Here is a 23429-nt window from a genome sequence, read left to right on the forward strand (position 1 = left end):
GCTTAGCTTTAAAAACTCCCAAACTGACAGAACACCCTCACCCAAGATGCCTCAGTGTGTTTTCTTTCTCTCTCTGTCAGACATTAATGAGTGCCAGGAGCTGCCGGGCTTGTGCCAGGGAGGCAAGTGCATCAACACCTTCGGCAGTTTCCAGTGTGAATGTCCGAGAGGATTCGCCCTCAACACAGAGACCAGAGTCTGTGAAGGTATCGTATCTACACGTGTATTTCCATGCAGCGCCACAGACACATGAGCACACAGGTGACCGATTCCTCTCTAGCTCTTGCCTTGGGACGTTTCAGTTGGGAGGAAATTGAGTCCAGCCGTCGATGCCTTTGTTCGACGAGCACACATGGAGAGGGAGGAAAAAGCACTGTGAGCGAAAAAGACAAAAGGAATATTAAACCTTTTTGTCCCCTGGACAACACTGCAGCTCATTCCTGCTCAATATGTCTCTGCTCTATTTTTTGTCTGTTGTTAACCCAACAAAGCTCAGTCAGGAGGATGGGACAGCTAATGTCCTAACTGTGTCCAGAGCAGCGGGGCTCTGATGTGGTCAGCCCGCTCCTCTGGGAAGTACACTGCGTCCCCTGAAGACAGGACAGAGATGGCAGAGGGAGGGCTAAAGGAATGAAGGATGAGGAAAAATAAGAGATTCAAGGGAAGGGTGTTTAAAATAGAGAAACATGAACACAGAGGAGAGAAGGAGGATAAGGGTAAGACTATAACGTGGCTTTCAGTGTGTTAATCAAGGGTTTGTTGACTCAGAGAACAAAAGCTGGCGCCTGCTCTATTAAGTCCAGAACTGCAAATTCACTAAGTACATCGTAGTGACAAGCACTGCAGTTACTTTTCGGCATTAATCCAAGTAGAAAAATATTTGTTGTGCAGTAAGTATAGTAGGAAGAACAAAAATAATTAAATGGTTTAAAAACATCTGCTGTGGTTTTTAGAGTTGTTTTACTAAAATTGGGATGGGAATGTTTGATTAAGATGATGGAATTTTTTAAAAGACAAACTGGGAAAGAGTATGCTTATTGGAAGACACATACAGCAGTCAGATGTTTGCAGGTTCCATCTAAGTTCAATACATTTGTTGTGCAGGTTTGTCTTCATTTCTACCTATAACAAATGCATCATGATTCATTATTCTACTAATCGAATGTACTATACCCACTATTCTTCAAAATGAATGAATCAATTTCCTTTTTTCTCTCTGTGCACAGATGTCGATGAGTGTGAACGACCAGGTATCTGTGGCCCAGGCGAGTGCTACAACACCATCGGGAACTACACCTGTATCTGCCCTGTGGACTACATGCAGGTCAATGGAGGGAATAACTGCATGGGTAGGTCTTCATGACAGTAAAATAAAGCTAAAGTGTTAAAGCTGTGCAGTGCAAAGTTAAACTGTTTTAAATAAACGCACACACAGACATGAGGAAGAGCTACTGCTACAGGAACTTCTACTCAGACAACGGTACATGTGACGGAGAGCTGACCTTCAACATGACCAAAAAGATGTGCTGCTGCTCCTACAACATTGGCCGTGCTTGGAATAAACCCTGTGAACGGTGTCCTGTGCCCAGCACTGGTGAGATCTCACACACACACACACACACACACACACACACACACAGACACACACTCTCTCAGTAGAGCACTCAGAAAAACTGAGGTTACTAAAGTAAGCTTTTTACCCTCATGTCCGATTAGATGATTTTGCAATCCTGTGCGGCAGCGAAAGACCAGGATATTACATCGACATCACCACTGGACGTGTCATTGGTAAGATTTTCCAATTCAAATGTGGATGTGGTAAGGAAGAACGTTTATTTTGTTCTAATCCTGCCTCCTTGTCTCTTACTCTTGTTCTAGACATTGATGAGTGCAGGGAAATCCCAGGTGTGTGTGAGAATGGCGTGTGCATCAACATGATCGGAAGCTTCAGGTGCGAATGCCCCATTGGCTTCATCTACAACGACAAGCTGCTGATATGCGAAGGCAAGTCGGAGCTTTAAACTTCAGCCAGAAGTGATGCCATTATCCATTTTCACGCTGTGAAAGCCTCTTTAAAGAGTTCTAACCTGATGTTAAACGCCTCTGAACACCACTGTCTCCGCTGTTTTTAGATATTGATGAGTGTCAGAATGGACCAGTGTGCCAGCAGAATGCAGCCTGTCTGAACATGCCTGGAAGCTACCGCTGCGAGTGTAAAACTGGATATCGTTTCACCTCCACTGGACAGTGTCTGGGTAAGGATGTGGGGAAGAGCTTTGGGATTTGAAGTGGTTATAAAGTGTCTGCAATACTCAGATTATTAAGTACAAGGAAGACCATTCAGTCAACTTGCAGCGGTTAAGTCAACTCCTGAAGACCTTAGTGGAGATTATACCGAATTGTTGGAAGCATGGAGCAGGATTATAGAGAGGATTAGACAAGGTTGTCAAAGCTGCTGTCTTCTATCAGGATGATGCAGACTCCTCTGTACTTCCTGTGCCTGATGCTGTCCTGCCTCCGAAAGCTATTGTATCAAACTCAACCATATGCAACTCTTTAAAGTGGACATTCTTGCCAAAAATCTAACACCAAAGGCAGCATAATGAGAGTCAGACTGCTGATACATTTTTCACGGTGGGCTTGTTATTAAGGAATAGCTGTTGCTTCCTGCTTTTCATGAATCCCCTGAAACAAAACATGGCCTTCTATTGAAAATTTAATAATAATCATGTTAACTCTGTTACCATGCAATATTACATTGCTATTATGTAAGTGCACGAATGGCCAGTTCTCTCGTTTACAAAGAAATGAAAGCATGTCTGCATCAGTAACTATTTGTGGCAAGTCTTTTAATAGGTACTAGTTTGAGTACTTAATACATGCTAAAAGTGTATCAGACATTTACAGTTGATTGAGATTCTGCATTGTTTTCCAATCATCAAGTTGCCTGAAGACTAATCTGCCTGAAGTTTGTTTATGCAGGACTTTTCACAATTCTCATGAATGCCAGAGGAAAAGGGAGAACTGTCACTTTTGGCCAGGTTAAAAAGACATGTCTCATGTTGGAGATGTGCCAAACAACTGTAGAAGATATAAGTATTGGCTGGCAATACAAGGCTATAATAAGGTCAATACAAACATTCATCAGACCTGGGCTTTTCTCCACCTGGAGAGAAAATTGAGTCATTTTGGACTGAAAGTACATAAAAATGCTTTTTTTTATGTGAAAACATGGAAATAAAGAAATACCTTTAAGGATTCTAGTTATTTAATTATGCAGTCCTATAAGTTTGATGTCCTTTGACTGAACCCAAGTTATACTTATGGCTTGGACTGGGTTTTTTCCCTGCTTTGAAGTTTGACCTTGAATTCCCCACAGGGTGACAGTTGATTTCCTTCTTTTTCAGACCGTAATGAATGCATTGAGAGCCCCGGTGTATGCAATCCTGGTCAGTGCATTGACATGGTGGGGAGCTACCGCTGCATCTGCCCGAATGGCTACAAACCAACAAGAGACCAGTCGATGTGTGTGGGTAAGTTGAGTATTGTCCTACCAGTTCTGTTTCTTTCTTTTTTTAGTTGTGTGATTTCAGCAGTGTTGCTCCGCCTCACGAGTGACGTCGTGGTGATGCTGGCTCTAAATGAAACTGATCATTATTTTCTGGTCTCAGACGTGGACGAGTGTGAGAGACAACCCTGTGGAAACGGGACGTGCAAGAACACGGTGGGCTCCTACAACTGTCTCTGCTACCCCGGCTTCATCAACTCTCACAACAGTGACTGCATAGGTGGGTGCATGCAGATAGAATTATCATTACTGATAAAAAGCAAGCGCCCTATAGAGCCAGTGTGATGAATATTGTTTTGTGTTTCTTGTGTTGAACAGATGTGGATGAGTGTTCCACGCAGAGGGGCTTGTGTCGAAACGGCCAGTGTGTGAACACCGTGGGCACCTTCCTGTGTGTGTGCAACGATGGCTATGAGCTCACTTTAGACGGCAGGCTCTGTGCAGGTAGGAAACTGCCACTTTCTGACTATTATTTTTCTTAATCTGAATGCATTGATCTGTATTACTGTACATCTCTCTTGTGTTTCTGTATTTCTCAGATATAAATGAATGTGCGGTGAATCCAGGCACATGTGGCCCAGGAACTTGTCTGAATCTGGACGGCTCTTACAGATGTATCTGCCCGCCGGGGTACTATCTCCATGAGGAAACTTGTGAAGGTACGGCAGCCAAAAGCTGGTCCTTTCTGTTTCGTGCTCCATAAACACAAGCCAAAAGAAGTATAGTAAGGCAGAGAACTCAAAGTGTACATGCACAAACCGCAGCTTTAACCCAACTACTTAGGTGTTAAAGTACCGAATGAAGAACTTATGTGCCCCCTCTTTCTCCCTGCTACTAAACCCGCCTCATCTCCCTTTCACACGTGGGAGTTGGCCCGTGCAAGAACTCTTGGATTGTTTATACAGTTGAACCGATGAAGAGATATTCGGCAGATTTCAACACATTCCTGCTTTGCGCTCTCTGTTCCTGGAAGCGGGGAGGAACAGTAATGGATTCTCAGCATCAATTACAGCAGCAGCTGGTCATTGTGATGAGCGAAAACGTGACATGAAGGCTACGCCAAAGGAAACACCTTTTATTTAACTATGTATTAGTTTAGTTGGATTCTATTTTATCTCAGTAGACCATGACGTACAGGTATGATTTCACTCCCTCCACCTCTGACAGTAGTTTAAGGAAAGCTGAAACATCAATGAACCGAGCAGGGTGGAACTCTGATGGTACAAATTAGAAGCAGACTAAAAAATGTGATGAGGCGGTTGATATCATTTCTCTTTGTGTGTCAGATATTGATGAGTGCTCCCAGTCTCCGGAGATGTGCACATTTGGAAACTGCTTAAACACTGTGGGAAGCTTCGAATGCTCGTGTCCCGATGGCTTCCAGATCTCCGACTCCGGACGCAGATGTTTAGGTATTTATGTGAGTGTGTGTTGGTGTGAGAGACAGACAGAAAGTGGCAATGTAACTGCATGAGGTTGTAAGTGCAATGTGTAAATACAAGTGTGTCTGTATAGTCTGGTTTTGAGTGTGTGTGGAGACTATGCAGCAGTCAGTGCTGTTCGACTTTTCCTTCTTTTTCATGATAGCACACTGTGTTCCAGCTGGGTTTGCTGCTGCTGCTGCCTCAACAAGGCCAGGGGTGGCTCTGAACAGATCACTTTTCCATTTTCTCAGTGGTGTGTGTGCGTTTATCTGTGTGTGTGTGTGTGTGTCTGTGTTTATGTTTATGTACATGTATGTGTTGTTGGGTTGGGGAGCACTGAGTCTTCAGTTTGGGAGTTCCCCCTCCAAACACTGAAGGGATGACATCATCAGTTCAGTGAGGAGGTTCACAGTTTGCATTTCACTTCTCTCTCCGGTGTCTGAGAGTGGGGGGGGGGGGGGGAGTTGGGGGGAGGGTGGATAAACACATGAAGTTGGGTGGAGGGTTGAGCAACAATGACAAACCCTTTTACAAAATCATTTGTGGGTCATTGTGCACTTAAAAAACACAGCTTTGTTCAACTGCAGGTCGGTCTTGTTAGCATTAGTCACATTTCACGGTTACAGCAACAAACAAAGTCATCCTGTAGCTGCGTAGGCCGCACCTGTGTTGAGAGAGCCAGGTCAGTGGTTGATAATGAGTTCAGGTTTTCGTTTATTAAATGAAGCATGTGTTAGACAATAAATGTAGTGTTTGATTCCATAGTCAAGATATGAAATAAAAAACGTTACTGAGGTGAAACGAAATGTGGCCTCAGATAGAAATCATGCGCACCCACCTCATGGCCTCGATCCAAAGAATGATGAATGACCACACCCTGGATTTGAAAAATAAATGTTATTGTATTGTGTCACGATAACAAGCTTTAATCGCAGAAACACTGAAAGAAGACTGGTCAGAGGGTGAGATGAGATAAGATAAGATAATCCTTTATTCAGCTCATGGTGAAATGACAGTGTTACTGCACCAAAGCAGAAGAAAAATCACAAATTAAATGAGATCACAATGTCAAAAATATGCATCAAAAATAGTTCAAAAGAGCCAGTAACAGTCTTTACAGACTGTAGATTTGAAAGATTAGTTCATGTCTGTAGTGTCTAAGTTAAAGTGCACAGTAACTCCATCACTGTTACCTCAAAAGTTGTTGTTGAATCTTCACTTGTTGTTTAGTCTTAACCCAGTTAAATTAAACTCCTTCTCAGGTCATTGAAGGCAACACAATAAACAAAATGTCCTATGATGTACATGTAGTGATATCACGTTAACATTAATTGGGTTAGATGTGATTTTTGTAAAGACAAGGTTTCACATTGTAGAACAAAGGGAGAGATTGTGATTGATCACTGATTGTCAGGGGTGAGAATCTTAATCATCCCAGATTGAACCCTCACTGTATGGTCAATCTCTCCCAGTTTGACCTGTTGTATGCAGAAACTTGAAACTGTGAAAGCGCTGATGCAGATCACAATAAGGACGCCAACGGTGAAGCAACACGGATAAAATGTTAATTCCATAACAACTGTGTATTCTGGGAAGCCATCAGCTACACCTACTTGCAGTGAAACACATGACGTTGGGGTTGGTGACACAACCGTGTTGGGTCTCTCCGTCGCGGTTTGGCTGCCGGTTAACTGCGGCTCAGCTGAACCTGTGCTCATTTTCAAAGAGCAAGCATACTTGTTTAGCACCTCCGCTGTGTTGTACATCACTGCAGGTTGGATTGTAGCTGGACTGCTAAGAAACAATGTAACAAAAGATCCAATTTTCCCTTTGTTGTTTTCGTAACGCTCATTGATAATTTAAACCAAAACCTTGTTGAAAGGCGAGACATGGGGGATGATATGAAACATGGCTCCTTGGCTTGAGTCATACTTCAGATATTGCAGTAAGTACATGTGGTGTGTGTGTCTTAACCACCAGACCACTTGGACTCCACAATTAATGACATGTTTTAAATCATAACGCTGTAGAGGTTTTGGAAAGTTCCATAATTATCACGATTAAACCATAAATATCTGTGACCGCATTCAGATGTGTGTCACCACCACTCTCACACCAAGTGTTTACCTAAATGTGCCAAGTTCGTGATTGTGAATTTGTTGTGTGTTATTTTATTATTGTATTGTAGTCCATCTACGATTGAAAGAAAATACAAATCAATGACGTTTTAGGGGGCCATATTGAACATGTGAACATTTGTATCCTATACTCAGGGTCATAAACTACAGAAGAAGAATGACATATACACGTGCAGACGTACATGTGCATGCACTCACACACACTTGCTCAGCAGCTGTGCACAAAGCACCATAAATCTCTTTGCGGAAAGGCTGACAAATCAGTTTCATGGAGGAAAGTAACACGACACTCTTTGACATTCTCCTCCAAGCACCAGGTGTTCATGTATGTGATCCTTGCCTCTGCGCCAGGTGTGTAAGTGCATGTGTGATCTATGGCGGTCAGAAAGCTTATTTGTGTTGAGTTTTGTGAAGGCCAGAGTTAGCAGGAGAGCACGGCCATATGCTTCTCATTAGAAGTAAGGGCCTGTCTCATCCAGGAGGAACAAGAGCCCTCAGAAAAAGAGAGAGAGAGGGAGAAACTGGCAAACACTGATCACTGACCGGAGCTAATTAGCCAGCCTTTGTTCTAACTACAAATACTAAAATGTAGAACAATGGTCTATGAATGGAAACATTTATTTAGAATGTGTTCTTGTTAGATTTTATTTATTTATTTTCTATCTGTGTGCTTTGTACTCATATGAACATGTGTACATTAGAGACCACTGCTTTAGAAACTGGTCCTATTGGCCAGAGGAACATGAGCATCAGCGATCATCAGTTACACCTTTCAAATATTGGCTTTTACTTTTCTTTAAATTCGGTCTTATCTGAAACCCACGTCATGTGTATGATTGCGGTCATGCAATAATGACAGTGGCCTACATTAGCCAAAGTACGACTGGGAGAAACAATAATGTGAATTCATCTTCAATTAAATGCACACTGCTGGTTTTCTGGCATGATGTGAGCGTTAGTTCACACATGTCAGAAAGAAGTTGAATAAAGTGTCATAACTACCTGATGATTTACTGTGACCTGCCGAGGGTCTGCAGAGCTAAATTAGTTTAAACTTCCTCTGATGGCAACATCTATGTTCAGTACTTTACATGGTCCATTTATAAATGTATAAATATTTTTTTTTCAAATTCCTTAGCGTGAGGTTTTGTTTGACAGGAAGGAAGAGATTCAAAATACATAGAAAACAGAAATCCAATGTAAGTGTCATCGTGTTTATGTGGACGCTAATTTGCAGCACACAAATAAAAGATTAAAAACTGTTCAAAGGGAAAAAGTAAAGCTACAGTACAATGGGTACAGCATGATACAATGACACACACATTTAGCTGTGATCAAGCGGCAAACAATGAAACATGGTTGACCTGCAGCTGAACTAGCCAGGATCTGGTTGCTCTCTTAAAAGTTGTGAAGTTCTCACTTTAGCTGCAAGTGATCGGGTATCAAGTTCCAGGATTTTACTCCTTTCACCTAAGAAGCTGTTTGAGCAAAATTAAACAGTTGCCTAATGAAGCTGCTGTCCTCTCTGAATGTAAAATTGATTTTCAGAAAGGTTGAGGAGCAATTCTCTTTAAACGCTTCAACATCAACTTTACACTATGGAAGTCAATTTCTTTTCGTATTTCCTTCTGACTTGTGTTCATCTTCAACCTCTCTCTGGTTTTTCACGTTGTTCCTCTGTGTTGGTTAACCCTTAGATATCCGGGTGAACTACTGCTATACCAAGTTTGAAAACGGCCGCTGCCAGGCTCCAAAGCCTCAGAACACAACAAAGCAAGTGTGCTGCTGTACTGGAATGCCCGGTCAAGGCTGGGGAGACCCCTGTGAAATCTGCCCCACCAAAGGACAGGGTATGTACACTTACACGTGGACGTGCACTCGACGAAAACAATATAAATGGTGTTGTTATGTTGTTTGTGACTTTTCCAACCTTATGGTTCCAGAAGCGTTTCCTCAGCTCTGTGTAAATGAGGGCTATGAACAGGGGCGAGACGACCATAAAAAAGGTACATGAGTGTCATCACCATTAAATCATCATCGCTTTTCTTTTCAAGTTTGTATTCACAAGATGCTGATGTATTTCAATTGCAGATGTTGATGAATGTCTCAATAACCCTTGCACAAACGGACAGTGCATCAACACAGACGGCTCTTTCCGCTGTGAGTGTCCCATGGGATACCGTTTGGACCCCAGAGGAGTCACATGTGAAGGCAGGTTTTACCACTCTACTGTTCCCAGTGTCTCTTTAAATATTTTCTTAGTAGATATTGCTCTGACTCTAACATGTTTATTTGGATGTGTGCGACTTTCTTCAATACAGACACAAATGAGTGTGAGATTGGAAATCCTTGCGGCAACGGCACATGCACTAATGTCATTGGTGGGTTTGAGTGTGCCTGTGACGACGGCTTTGAGCCCGGGCCAATGATGACCTGTGAAGGTACGCAAAGTTGTACCTGCACGCTCACGTCCATCGTACGTCGTCTCTGAATTCCTGTAATTCTACTTAACCTTGTTGCTTTCTGTTCCTCTCCAGATATCAATGAATGCGCCCAGAATCCTCTTCTGTGCGCCTTCCGCTGTGTAAATGTGCTCGGCTCATACGAGTGTAAATGTCCCACCGGCTACGTGCTGCGTGAGGACAGGAGGATGTGTAAAGGTACCACACTCCCTCATACACTCAGCTTTATCAGTTATGGTCCATTTACTGGCAAGTGTTGGTCGAAGATAAAAAAAAAAACAGTGACATCATGGAGACATGGCCCCATCCATAAAGTTACATAACACACTATCTCTGATCCTCTGTCTCTGATGAACTTAAAACACTCTCTGGCTTAGGCACTGTTTACACCTCAGCTCTCTTAGATAGCCCGGTTACCATGGAAACGGTTGTATTTGGAGGGAAGTGCAGAGACAGGAGGAACTTGTCAGTGTCTGTAGCCTCACTGTTTATATTAGAGCTCCAAACACATCGTGGAACCTCTTACTACACGTCTGTTAGCACTGCAGGGCTCAGTGTTAGGATTAAACCTCTCGACTGCAGTTTAAGTGTCCTTGTTACATCACTGCTATAGTGCATTCACTCGGATTGCTTTACAATTGTTTGTCCTCTTACATCTTGTATAATGTTTATTCTCCAGATCAGAACGAGTGTGAGGACGGTATAGACGACTGTGCCAGCAGAGGCATGACCTGCAAGAACCTGATTGGTACATACATGTGCATCTGCGCCCCTGGATTCACACGTGCGCCCGGTGGAGATGGTTGTATGGGTAAGATCATCACCCCCCTGTGGATAAAGGTCTACTGTACCTTCTCGACTCTTCACTGATTATTTCCACAATTACTGTCTGATATCTTGCTGAAGGTCTTCTTTGCTTTTATTGGTAATATAGAGGTATTAAAGTAATTTCAGTCTATTTCCTAACCAGCCTAAAAAACTCCTCACACTAGCTTTAAGTCCACCCATACTCTGCACAAAGAATAAACTACTTTGGGACACAGTCAATCATTTCCATTTAAGCTTTAAATATCAAAAATCATTTCTATCAACTCATGTGGGTGGATTGTTGAGATGCTGTAAATAACAGCTGCCACAAATGTTGACTTCTGGGTGGAACATCCACTTTTGCTTCATGTAAATTATTTAAATGGATAGAAAGGCACATCTTAATCGTGTAACTTCTCCTGGTGTATGTTTGTGCTCTTGTCTCAGATCTGAACGAGTGTACAGCCAAACCAGGGATCTGTAAGAACGGCCGCTGTGTGAACTCAGTGGGAAGCTACCGCTGCAATTGTGACAATGGATTCGTCGCCAACCCTACACAGACTGAATGTATTGGTACGTACACTGTTGATTCTGATTTGTTTAAAAAAAAAAACACTTTCCTGACTGTCATTGTTTCTATATTTATAACATCCGTCACTACAATAAGTGGTAGACATGAGATAAGATGCTTGGATTGGCAGTTCAGGATATCAAAAGTTAAAAAAGGTTGTAGATAATATGTATGTGTTGAGATATGGGTCTGATAATGAAATAAATATCCCTCTGCTGTCACCGGTTTCCTGTTATTTTACTTCGATGGTTGATGTTTTTGCAGTATCAGTTTGAAAAGATCAACATAAAATAATCGTCTCCAAGAAGGTCAAATAAATCCTTTATAAACATGTGTAATGTGCTATTAAATTAGAGATAAACAAGAAAAGGATAGATGTGTTCTTAATGAGACTTTGACCTATTCCATGATGACCTTGTTTGTCTAGTTAAAAACATGTGTGTTACTGTTAAGATAGAGGCAAGGAAACCCTTTCAAAGCCTTTCTCCCCAATCTAAATATATCCTTCTGGATAGATGTGATGTGTTGAACACGGGGTGAAAAACCCCAGCTGAAAGTGGTGAGAAAAACTCCAGGGAGATTCTGTAAGCTCTGAGGTCCTCTGGCTATCTCCCTCGAAACAGACAGTGATGATAGAGCGGTGTGGGTTATCTCGGGGCTGTCTGGTTCTCTGAGGCCTGGTCCTGTCTGGGTGGTTTGGTGTGATTTCCCCTGGACCACCTCTCATGCTGTCTGTTTGTCTCGCTCTCACGTCTTTCTCCCTCTCACTTCCGTGCCCTGCAGATAACCGTGAAGGCTTCTGTTTCACTGAAGTTTTGACCACTCTGTGCCAGATGACCTCGAGTAACAGGAACATGGTGACCAAGTCAGAGTGTTGCTGTGATGGAGGCAGAGGCTGGGGCTCAAACTGTGAGCTCTGCCCCCTGCCTGGGACCACCCAGTACAAGAAGATGTGTCCTCTTGGACCTGGGTACACCACAGATGGCAGAGGTATTTTAATCTTACATGACTTTAAATAAAATATTCTGAAACATTGCAGAACTAAAAAGCCTAAAAACTCAATGAATTGTAATTGTATACTGTAAAGTTTTAAACATTACATTAATAATTAATAATTAATTAATTACATATAAAGCACACTGATGTCTTAGTTCCAAACAATGAATCCAAGGTGCTTCATTTCTTCAGTTTCCACCATCCGTGCAGGCAACAACTGGTTTCTATTCATTTCAGTAGCTTGCAGTAGAGAGAAGAATTGATTTTGAAAATCTATCTTGGTTTTCATCAAGCTACAACATCCAAGTTTGTGAACTTGCCTGCAGAAACGCATTTCATTCATTAGCTTTGATATGAGCAGATCAAACCCAGAGTAACAACATAAAAAATAGAGTCAGACCTTTTTGTATTCCAATGCTCCTATTAGTGCAAGACTGCTCCAGCAGGCAGCGTTTTCAAAAGGAAGTGCTCCTAGTTAAGTATTGCATTGTTTCAAATGATGGATTATTCAACAAGTCCTAATTTCTGCAAGTGACTCTTCAGCTTGGAAGCCCTTCAGAAAATTGGTTTTCTGCAAAGAAGAACATCAATTGTTCTGCTTTGTTAATCGGATTGCAGTAATTTGTACACATGGAAACACTGTTATGGATCTTTAAATCACCAGTGCTGGGTGTTAAATTAACAGATGGTTGTCATCTGAGATAATCACTTTCAAAACATTCATTTAAACTGACAAGGACAAAATCAATGGCTTGCACATTTTTTTATACTTGACACAAGACTGATGCATAACTAAATGCAAACAGAATATTGTTCCCCTAATGTTAAGTGGAAATAGGGCACACAGCTGTTATTCACTAAAGAAATCCAGGTCTTGGCAGGTTTTCTCTCTCAAAGGAACCTGGACTTAAAGCACTCCTACAACATTCCCACTCGGCGAATTAACTGGTAATTCAGTTGTGATGAGTTAATCTGCAGCTAACTCTCCTTGTTTCTGTGCAGATATCGATGAGTGTCGTGTGATGGGGAACTTGTGCAAAAACGGTCAGTGTATCAACACTTTGGGCTCTTACAGCTGCACCTGCAAACCCGGCTACACCAATGACATCAGCAGCACGCAGTGTGTGGGTAAGGCTTGTTTTCACCTCCAGTACTTGCACTTAATAGACTCTTTTTCTTCCATGTCTAATCCCTGATCTCATTCCTGCTGTCTAGTAAAGAGGTGAAGCTACGTGGATGGACAGCCCACACACTCCCTTAAAAAAAATGCAGCCCCAGTCTGTCTGTCTGTCTCATCATCTCCCCTTATGGAATTTCTGGCGGCAGGATCAAACTCTCCTACTCTCTCTCTCTCTCTGTGTCTCTTACTCTTTCTGCCTCACCCATACCTTCTATTTTTCTCTAATCTAGATGTGGATGAGTGCATACAGGCACCAAAGCCGTGTAACTTCATCTGTAAGAACACAGAGGGGGGCTATATCTGTTCCTGCCCCCGTGGATACATCCTACAAGAAGATGGGAAGAGCTGCAGAGGTGACATAGACGCACACAGAACCACATTAGGCCCACTTTTGCTCGTATCATTTGGTATGCTTTTAAAAAAGGGTTACTTCTCTTGCAAAGACCAGCAGAAGGTTCTTGGCTGCGGGGGAAAAAAGCTCCCTCTGCAGATAATAACGTTGAAGTTGAAGATCATGCTGGACTTAGTTTCCAGGTTAGAGCAGCTGTAGTGCTGAGTAGACCGGGCCCTGTGCCAGCGCTCTGCTCACTGTCCCAAAGCGTTCCATTGGGACCGATGTGTCCACATGCACGTGTTAGCCTTTCAACGTGTACCCTACATCCAGATCCAGTGACACACTGCATCTGGTCCTGTCGATGTTTATCTGGTTTGTTTGTGAGCCTAAACAAGTTTGCACACTGTGTTCAGTTTTTAAGGGCCTCTTTCATCTTTATTTACCAAAGTTTAAGTTTCCCCCTGTACAGTCCCCCTCAGTGTTTTCGGCGTCTGCTGCGTTTGCAGTTCATTTGTCGGTCAGTGACTGTAGAAGGACTGGAATTTGACTCATAGAAAAGATCAGGCCTCATACAGTAGTTCATGCAGTGATCTGACATAGATTCACCCCCAGTCTCTTACATGCACTACACAACGTGGAAACAGTTTTAGATAGCTTTGAACTTATTCAACTTCTTCTCTTTTTCAGATCTGGATGAGTGTTCGACCAAACAGCACAACTGTCAGTTCCTCTGTGTTAACACCATCGGTGGCTTCACCTGCAAATGTCCTCCTGGCTTCACCCAGCATCATACTGCCTGCATCGGTACATAAACACACAGAACATTTATCCTTAACTTTACATCTAGGAAGTGTTAGCTACACAGCAAAAGTTTGTCATAATTGATCTCTACTCAGCTGTCTGTGTTTTCCCAAAAATACTTCCAGCTACTACTTCTACAAATACAATTGTTTAAAAAAGAATAACAAATTTTTTTTTTGCACAAAACCAACGTTACAAAGCATCCAGCCCAGCAACAAAATAAACTACAGTGTAGAGATTAAACATGGAGACACAATAAATAGAAGAGGAACCATTTAAAGCAATATAACAACAAATAGATCAATGTTGTCTTTAGAAATGATTTAAAGGAATATCCTGATGTAGTGAGTTAAGATTGTTCCAGAGACAAAAGCCCAAAATGCTTGCTCCTCTTAGTTTTGAGATTTTAGGGTAGGAATGATATGGAGGTTTAAAACACGCCGTCATACTCAAACGTCATCAGGCTGTACTGCATACACTCTGCTTCAAATGCTCACAAACAGCATTCGCCAGCCCTGCCCAAAAAAAGACCTCTGAACTGCCCTCTGCTTTAACCTTTACTCACTCTTGTTCAGAGCTAATAGACTCCGGCTGATATCACACTGATCTCATTAGGCCGGACTGGTCAGGAGTCATGGCAGCTTAGCATTGCTTTGTTGTGGAACTTGCAGTGGATCGCCATGACTACCACAAGCTTTTTTTTTTCCAGACCATAAAGCAGCTCCCATGACCTCACATCAAATCCGGGACAGGGAACCCTCAGTTGTTACTTCAGGAATATTCCCAAGCAAATGACATAGAGTAGGTGTGGATGTGTTTTTTAATGTGGGACTAAGTGCCATGAGAGTGACGCCAAACGCTTGTTTGAATCATAGTGTGCTGAACCATGCACTCTTTCGAGACATGTTACCATTGGCTTAAATATTGCGTTTGTACTAAGCACTTCTCCAGTCCAGACACATTTATACTCTGTTTGTTAGTCCTTCTCAGTCCCTCAGAAAATCTGTTCCTCATAACTGCTGCAGTTGGGAAGAGAGTCGGGGTAGGAATCACATGATAAAACATAATATGATGCGATACAATACGTGCTATGTAGCCCAGGATAACAATAACGCCACAGCAATTCTGCAATAATCCAATTAATTCATGACAACCCAAACCTATATGTCCCAATATCTGATTAATAGGAGAAGATGAAATGCAAAAAGTATAAATTATTAAAATGCCCTATTATTGTTGGGTTTTTTAAATGTTGATTGTTGTACAGTGTCCTTGTGTGTCCTGAAAGGCGCTTATAAATAACATTTATTTTGAATTTTTGCAGTGAAATTTGGGGCCACTTTCACCTCTTATCGTGATTCATCCTTTAAATTCTTTTCACTACTTTAGTATGAGGTGAAATCGAGAGAAGACGTTTTATTCTTGAACTCTTTTTCACTGGATAAATCCCACCCGTAGTTCATTTGGACTTGCCCTCATTTTTGATAGAAATATCCACAAATCCAAATCAGGTTCTCAATCAGCCTTTGTGTCACATTTCCTGTGTAACCCTCGTCTGAACCTTCCCTCCTCTCTGTGTAGACAACAATGAATGTGCATCAGACCCCAATCTGTGCGGCTCCAACGGTGTGTGCCAGAACACTCCGGGAAGCTTCAACTGCGACTGCCAGCGGGGGTTCTCATTAGATCCAAACGCACAAACATGTGAAGGTCTGTAAACAGTTCATCCATAACACATCAGCTCATTCAATACAAAGACAGGCTCTAACAGTAGTTCTGTGTTTGCCTGACAGATACGGACGAGTGTGATGGGAACCACAGGTGTCAGCATGGCTGTCAGAACCTGGTGGGCGGATACAGGTGCAGCTGTCCACAAGGCTACCTTCAGCACTACCAGTGGAACCAGTGTGTGGGTGAGTCATACCACTGCGCTTTTTCTCAGCAAATATAAAAATTCTTTCCTCTCAGAGCATCCTGAAGACTTGGTCCACAAAATATGTACCATGCAGGCATAATTCTCTGGGCTACAGCTTGGCCTGCAGTCATTCATCCCTCATCTCTTTCCTGCCACTCTTTAAATATAAATATGTCCAAAGTGTTTTTCCTTTCCAGTGAAAGTTCAACCCTTCCCTTATTGTGGTAAGGTCATGGGAAAAGGAAATGATATGTTAAAAATAATGTCTGATATCTTCTTTTAAACCCTGAAAAACATCCACTTTGTTTATGATACTATGTAGGCACAGAAACAGGAACTCTGAGGGCGACAAAAGAGACAAACTTGTGGGCTAACCACCGGTCCTTCTCCATCTGGAAGTCACTTCCATAAAACATCAGAGACTCTCGCCACCTTCAAGAAATCCCTAAAAACTCACCTGTTTAACATCACCTTTAACTTTTTTGTTCCTCTTTGTGGAACACCTTAAAGTATTCAGAAAAGCGCTATAAAAGTCTCATGTATTGTTATTATCATGGACATATCTCGCTCCAGTGGCATAATAAAGTAATGAAAAATGAAACATAGGAGAGAACTACTACATTTAAATCTATTAGTCATATAAATTATAATATTAACTTGGACAAGAAGTTGTATTGTTCATTTGAGTGCTCCTCCATGGATAAGTGTTTTTGTTCCATAAACCTGTTTTTCAAGCCCTGAACTTATTTATAACAATCGTGGCAGACTTTCCCAGTATTGTTTGTGTCCTTCAACTGGAGCGACCTCTTGTTTGTTTACTTCCTGTCAACTTCCTGTAACCCAGATGAGAACGAGTGCCTGAACAGCCAGATCTGCGGTGGAGCATCATGCCACAACACCCTGGGGAGCTTCCGTTGCCTCTGCCCTACTGGCTTCAACTACGAGCAGACGAACGGAGGCTGCAGCGATGTCAACGAGTGCTCCACCAGCCAGAACCCCTGCAAGTTTGGCTGCTCCAACACAGACGGGGGCTACCTCTGTGGATGTCCGACAGGATACTTCCGCGCTGGACAAGGGTATATCAGTGAATAGCTGTTTGAAAACTATGTGACCATTTTTCCAGGTGACTGATGGTCTCTCTCCCCCCCCCTCCCCTTTGTTTTTTTAGGCACTGTGTCACAGGTCTGGGCTTTACGAGTAGCGGCTCCAGCCCTGGAGAGGGAGGTGAAGAGGACGAGAATTCCCTTTCTCCTGAGGCCTGCTATGAGTGTAAGATCAATGGGTATCCAAAGAAGGGACGTAAACGTCGCAGTGCAGCCTCAACACAGGAGGATCCTCAGGAAGACATGCAGGTACAGTGTGCAGAGATGGAGCAGCTGATGGATGCGCTTTCAGGTCCTATTTAAGAACACAACATTTAAGAATTAAAAGAGACTAAGTTAGGTTTATTATTGGTTTATATAAGTCATTTTGGCCCAATTGTTGGTATGTGTTAGTTAAGCCAACAAAATCACAAAAAAGTAAAGACTACAGCATGTAGCCCTGATATTGTATTCCTTCTAAATATTTTTTTGCATATTTAGATCGTCCTGTTGAGTAAGGGATTAAACATTAGTATCTCTATTAATTAATAAAGGTTCAATTAATAAGTATTTCTGATTCTGATTTTAGATAAAGAAGTTTGTTTGAGACTTAATTTTCAATATGGGATGGCACTCATTCAGTTTTAAAACTCCCCTCCAGAATCCAATCCACTGAGACCAGGTCCATGTTTGAAAAAGTCTACAAAACTGTTTTCAAAACTTGTCCCATTGCCTTTTCTCAGTAGTAACATGGTGTTCGGTTGGTCATGTGTCTTGATATTAAATGAACTTATTCGGACTTCCCTGCAGCTGACTGAGGAGGAGAGGGTCAGCCTGGCCAGCGTGGACATCGAGGACACCCTACAGTTCCACCTGAATGTCAGCGACCTGAGTACCCGGGATCACATCCTGGAGTTCACCCCTGCCTTATCCACCCTCGAGGACCATGTGCGCTACAACATCGACTACGGGAACGATGAAGGCTACTTCAAGATCAACCAGAGAGAGGGTGTCAGCTTCCTGCATCTGAACAAGAAGAAGGCCCTCCCACCCGGGGCTTACTTCCTACAGATCAGCAGCATGCCTCTCTACAGGAAGAAGGAGCTGGCTGAGCTGGAGGACCAACATGATAAAGACTACCTCACAGGACAGCTGGGAGACGTACTGAAGATGAGGGTGCAGATCATCCTCCATTAACCATCACAAGACTGAGGCGGGCAGACGTTGCCATTAGCTGCTGATCCAACGTCAGGCTCACACTTCCCCAGAGGCCAAACATCTCTGACTCTGGATCAGTGGTTTTGAGGTGACTTCTACTTGCTCCTACAAGGAGAAGAGCTCGCCACCAAAGAGACAAGGGGATGGGGGGAGGGACTGCATCATTTGATTGCCAAAGATGATTCTACATATCATAGATACAAGCTCTAGGGAAAATGTCAGCTGAATGGGGCAGTATGAAAGATTTCAGTCAAATGAAGAGTCCTGACACGCAACATGAGCAGTGACGGAAGCACTATTTAGAGTGTGAATGGCTTTTAAATGTAGGTTTTAATGTTGTACGATGATATGTGGAATCAGGTGCCACTTTGAAGGGCATGAGGACTGCAGGAAGCTCTAAAAAAGTTTTTTTTTTTTTTAGAACTCAATGTAGGTGGAATAAAAGGGTCGGTCCCAATAGTCTAAATAAATTCATTTCCTCCCCTCGGGTGAATGACTGCACAAACCTGGATCAATGAAAGTCAGCTCATTTTTCCTTCCCCAGATGTTAATTTATGGAGTGAAAATTTAAAAAAGAAAAAAAAAGGTAAACAAATGCTAAGGAGAGGAAAGGAACCCACTATGGACTATTGAGATGCAGCCATGTCTGAGCTTGAATGACTCCTACTGCATATTTAACTGTGCTTTTCCATCTTTTCTACTGACTAGAATATTTCATATTTACTGGTGCTAGCAACACGACCATAGACTTCTGAATGCACTGTACTACTATACAAAACTCTGTAGTCAACAAGATACAATCCCATCGGCCATTCTGAAGATTTCACGTCTTTGCAACAGTAACAGCTAGCTTCATCGCCTGAGCGCTCTCCTTTATAGTACATGTAAATTGTGTTTATACTGTAATAATCAATGCCACTTTTAATCTATGAAGCATTTGTAAACTCTAGGAAGCCCCTGGAAACGAGGGGTTTGTAATGGTGCTTATAATGACCAACTACTTCCTTTGTAAACTGTATACATACACACACCTGCACACACACAAAACACACATTGATGATGCCAAACCTGGGCCTTCATGATTATGCACTGAGGTCTTTGTGGCCACACATTCTCTCACAAGTACAATCAGTGCTGCATTGCCACAGACCAGTCTGTGTTCTCTGTTCACATCAGTGAGGGTTTAGTTGTACATTCACAATAAAAACATATTTTTGGTGTTCATGTATTCACTGCTCCTTACCCAGATTGAATGCTTGCTTCCTGGTGGATAACCATTGTTCAGTCCTGTGTTCAAGAACAGTAAATGTCCGAGTCTGTTTTAGCTACAGAAATACATACAGAGCTGAGTTCAACTTGTGAAATTTGATTCACTCAGCCTAAATGCTTTTGTTGCCCTGCAGTGCCCCCTTGTGGCTATCTGAGTCACTATAAAAAAGCATGTAGGCTCAGAGCAGATGTGGGTTTGATACAGTCCAGTAAATACTCTCAAACATACAAAATAACTCACTTTATTTAAATTGATCAATATATTTTCAACATATACAGCACAGACTTTCAGTTCCTTCCAGTCGATCCAAAACCTCCAGCACCACGATCGGTCTCATCAAGTGTCTGAAAGAACACAGACATGCAGTTTTTGATTTCATTTATGACATGAAATAAAACTAACAGCTGCTTAACCAACGAAAACATCTGACAATGTTTGCAAAGTATTTAACAGGTACAAGTACACTGATGATACTTTATCAGGTACAACTAGCACACCTGACTTTGCAGTCAGTCATCATTTACTCTACACAAGGTGTGAACAAAATTCAAACATTCATCACTCTTAAAAATGCAACATTGCCACATCTTGACAATTTATTATTTAGTCGTCTGAAAAACTATGTTTTTTTATTATTATTATATATATATATATATATATATATATATATATATATATATATAAAACAACTGGTATTAACCCATTGTTTTTGGCAAGGTGGCCATAAACCTTTCAATTTAATTGATGCAATTTACCTCAAGCTCCTCCAGATCTGGGTAGCAGATCCTCTCACAGACCAGCTGAGCAATTCTGTCGCCTTTTTTCACTAAAGGGTGAAACACAAGAGGAGAAAAGAAATGTATGAACGTTACTGTGAGTTCAAGATCTGACTGACTATTGAGACCTCTGTACTGGATCAGTGCTAAAGAAAATGTGCATAACAAAATATCGAAATGTTATCATGCCACATCATAAATGTAGAGGTAATAACGTCCAACACAGCAGTTGTTAGTTTACTGTTAGCCAGTTTTGTGCTCTCCTAAAATGAAAAGAATAATTTTCTTGTATGAGATTACCAATTCTGCTATATGTACATGTGTGACTTGGCAACTCCACATGTTAGCCGACAGTTTTATCTGATATCAACCCACAATGGCACATTTAAAACTCAACTTGTCATACTTTCTCTCACTATCAATCGTGAATACAACAAAGCCAGTCTGAAAGTGTCAACTCGTGCTCCTCAACAAAAGGTCAAAGAGCGGTTCGAGCATCTCTCTGCTCTTAGAACTCGCTTCAAAATACCATCGATGAGCTACATAGTGCAGCGGTGGAGAAGCTGATTGTTTTCACTGATGCAAATACTCACCCTCAAATGTTTCCTTACTGAAGTTAAAGAGCACAACTCCCACATTTCCTCTGTAGTCTTCATCTACAACCCCAGCTGATGAGAACATGCAGAGAAAACACAGCAATTAAGATCTCTGGCATAACTAGGGTTAAAACATGATCTGCTTCAATTGTTTTTCATGCTAAGTAGGTCAGGTAGGTAGAAACTCACCACCAACATCAATAAAGTTTTTCACTGCCAGTCCAGACCTTGGTGCTGGGAAATAAAAAGTACAAACCAGTCAGACGTGTTCTTCTGTAGTAGCTGTAACTCTAATTTTACCTGCGTAATACTCTTTAAATACACCATACACACGACTGCGGTGGAGGAACAGAAAGATAATACTAAAGATGGAGATACACTTACCCACTCTCCCATAGCAGCCATGTGGAACTGCTATCTGGATGTCTGTCTTTACAATGGCCTTATCCAGAGGACCAATGGAGTAGTCATAAGCACTGTTAATATTCACAATATTAAGGTCAGCTGTTTTACATGGCTTTATATCAGATATTTACACTCAGTAATGCATACTAAGCGGATTGAATGTCTAGTGAACGCTTTACATTTAAAAACTACAATATTATACAGCTTTTTCAAGAATGTTAACCCTTTCATAATTGGTTTACACAATTTCTGTTCACTGGATAGGCTAGACTTTAATTTTAGTCACATGTTTAAAAAGTGATGTCCCCTGCAATGTATGTAAACTCAAGTATAACTTTAATTCAAGCCAGAACTAACCTGTAGAGGTCATATCCTGCTGCTTTTGCTGATCCTCTGGTTGGTGTCGTTGCATGCTCAGACAGTTTTGCAAACCTGAGGACAGGTCTCTCTGCTGCAGCCTTTGTTTCTGCCCTTGGTCTCTTTGATGGAGAGAGCTCAGAGGCATCCGTCACTTCTAGAGCAGGCATGTTGAAGAAACACAAAAATCCGATTGTAATTTAAAAAAGAGACTAAAGACAAACTATAACTAGGAGACAGAACTAAGTTAAACTACTGTGATGGTTAAAGAAACCACAAAGCTTCTGCTCAAGCGTCTTGGCGGTTTTACCATTTGAAAATGAATTTCCCGCGCTAGAAGTTGCGCCAAGTAAGCCCCTCCCCGATGACACGCCCTTTAAAGGGATAGGTCGCTGATTTATAATACATCACACAAGTCGCAGTAAAACCAAAGCCTTTTATCAGTTTCTACAATCATTTCATAACGATTACACTGGCAGAAAACTTGTGTCATTAGCAAATGAATACGTATGATTTGTAACTATGACAATTCCAGTGATTCAGGTAGCGACATCACCAAGATCTCGCGATACTACATGAATATGAACAGCTAAAAATATCAAATTAAGGACTGCAACACAGCATTAGTAGAAGACAAAGTCCCATGTTACTTACGCATTGCGACTGAATAAAGCGGACGTGGTGTTGGTGGTGTTTAGGCGTTCAAAGGGAACGTGTAATACAAACATACTTAAACCAAATCGTTGTCTAATGTGATGCTAGGCAAGCTAGCAACGCTATCGTCAATAAACCCTCGTCATATTGCCAACGATAGCGGGATGAATCCTTATTTCTATCTTGCCTTTGTTGCGATTGAGCGTCTGAACATGAAATTCCCTCCCTAAGAAACGCGGCGCAGTGTCACAAAATAACGAGCTCTTCAGGTAAAGATCCTTTAAACGTGGCAGCAGTCGTGTCATGTTGTCTGTGAGCTAAATGCTGCTAAACAGGTTTTACAAGCTCAGCTGATTCTCTGCAGCACTTCCTCCTCCTGCAGACAGACAGGTCTTCACTCTATGAAATGAACTGTGGAGCCTCCAGTGATCAACACAAACATATTTATATACTTGAAAATAAATAGAGCAAATCTACTTTTTCTATAGTCAGCACTTTAAACGTAAACTTAGCTGTTTTCTCAAACTGATACTATTAGAGAGTCAGTCCCTGAGTCTTTGGTCCATTACTGCCCTCTTTCGAAAATACATATCATTTTCAAACTCCTGTTTTAATTTTGTTATGTAAAACTGTTAATTATCTCCTTTTAAGTTTTTAATTTGTATGTTTAATATGTTTTGTTTTTAACCCTGCTTGTAAGATGTCCTTAAATAAAATGTATTATTATTACACGTTAGGATTGTTGACATGTGCTCATAATAACAATATTTAAGACTTTATGTACGACTTTTGACTGCAGGGATGTTTAAAGCTGTTATTCATGAAATACGTAATTAATAATAAAATCCATACAATGATATGTGTGTTCTGGATGA

General features: G+C 41.7%; 2 protein-coding genes across 4 annotated transcripts in view; one reads left to right on the forward strand and one right to left on the reverse strand.

Moving 5' to 3' along the window:
• fbn1 (fibrillin 1) overlaps window positions 1-19716 on the forward strand; it is a 59307-nt gene extending 39591 nt beyond the window's left edge. The window contains exons 40-66 of the mRNA XM_079340260.1: window positions 81-206; window positions 1227-1349; window positions 1436-1594; window positions 1717-1788; window positions 1879-2004; window positions 2133-2255; window positions 3408-3533; window positions 3672-3788; window positions 3887-4012; window positions 4108-4227; window positions 4855-4980; window positions 8828-8980; window positions 9074-9136; window positions 9222-9341; window positions 9452-9571; window positions 9668-9790; window positions 10272-10403; window positions 10847-10972; window positions 11754-11960; window positions 12969-13094; window positions 13377-13499; window positions 14168-14284; window positions 15863-15991; window positions 16075-16194; window positions 17041-17272; window positions 17365-17548; window positions 18089-19716. Of these exons, the coding sequence (XP_079196386.1) occupies window positions 81-206; window positions 1227-1349; window positions 1436-1594; window positions 1717-1788; window positions 1879-2004; window positions 2133-2255; window positions 3408-3533; window positions 3672-3788; window positions 3887-4012; window positions 4108-4227; window positions 4855-4980; window positions 8828-8980; window positions 9074-9136; window positions 9222-9341; window positions 9452-9571; window positions 9668-9790; window positions 10272-10403; window positions 10847-10972; window positions 11754-11960; window positions 12969-13094; window positions 13377-13499; window positions 14168-14284; window positions 15863-15991; window positions 16075-16194; window positions 17041-17272; window positions 17365-17548; window positions 18089-18475 (3806 nt within the window). The 3' untranslated portion in view covers window positions 18476-19716. The remainder of the gene's footprint in view (window positions 1-80; window positions 207-1226; window positions 1350-1435; window positions 1595-1716; window positions 1789-1878; window positions 2005-2132; window positions 2256-3407; window positions 3534-3671; window positions 3789-3886; window positions 4013-4107; window positions 4228-4854; window positions 4981-8827; window positions 8981-9073; window positions 9137-9221; window positions 9342-9451; window positions 9572-9667; window positions 9791-10271; window positions 10404-10846; window positions 10973-11753; window positions 11961-12968; window positions 13095-13376; window positions 13500-14167; window positions 14285-15862; window positions 15992-16074; window positions 16195-17040; window positions 17273-17364; window positions 17549-18088) is intronic.
• Window positions 19717-19991: 275 nt separating this feature from the next.
• Window positions 19992-22894, reverse strand: dut (deoxyuridine triphosphatase). Of its 3 annotated transcripts, none has more exons than XM_079340261.1 (7): window positions 22742-22894; window positions 21901-22057; window positions 21523-21614; window positions 21328-21372; window positions 21136-21210; window positions 20522-20592; window positions 19992-20110 (listed from the first exon to the last, which is right to left on the reverse strand). In XM_079340261.1, exons 1-7 carry the CDS (start codon window positions 22857-22859, stop codon window positions 20054-20056), a joined length of 615 nt encoding a protein of 204 aa, XP_079196387.1. In that variant the 5' UTR covers window positions 22860-22894; the 3' UTR covers window positions 19992-20053. The 3 variants fall into 3 exon arrangements, with proteins under 3 accessions (XP_079196387.1, XP_079196389.1, XP_079196388.1); XM_079340263.1 differs by lacking the exon at window positions 22742-22894 and adding an exon at window positions 22555-22719; XM_079340262.1 differs by lacking the exon at window positions 22742-22894 and having other exon boundaries at window positions 21901-22267.
• Between the last annotated feature and the right edge of the window lie 535 nt (window positions 22895-23429).

This window comes from Symphodus melops, assembly GCF_947650265.1.
Source record: "Symphodus melops genome assembly, chromosome: 3".
NCBI lineage: Eukaryota > Metazoa > Chordata > Actinopteri > Labriformes > Labridae > Symphodus > Symphodus melops.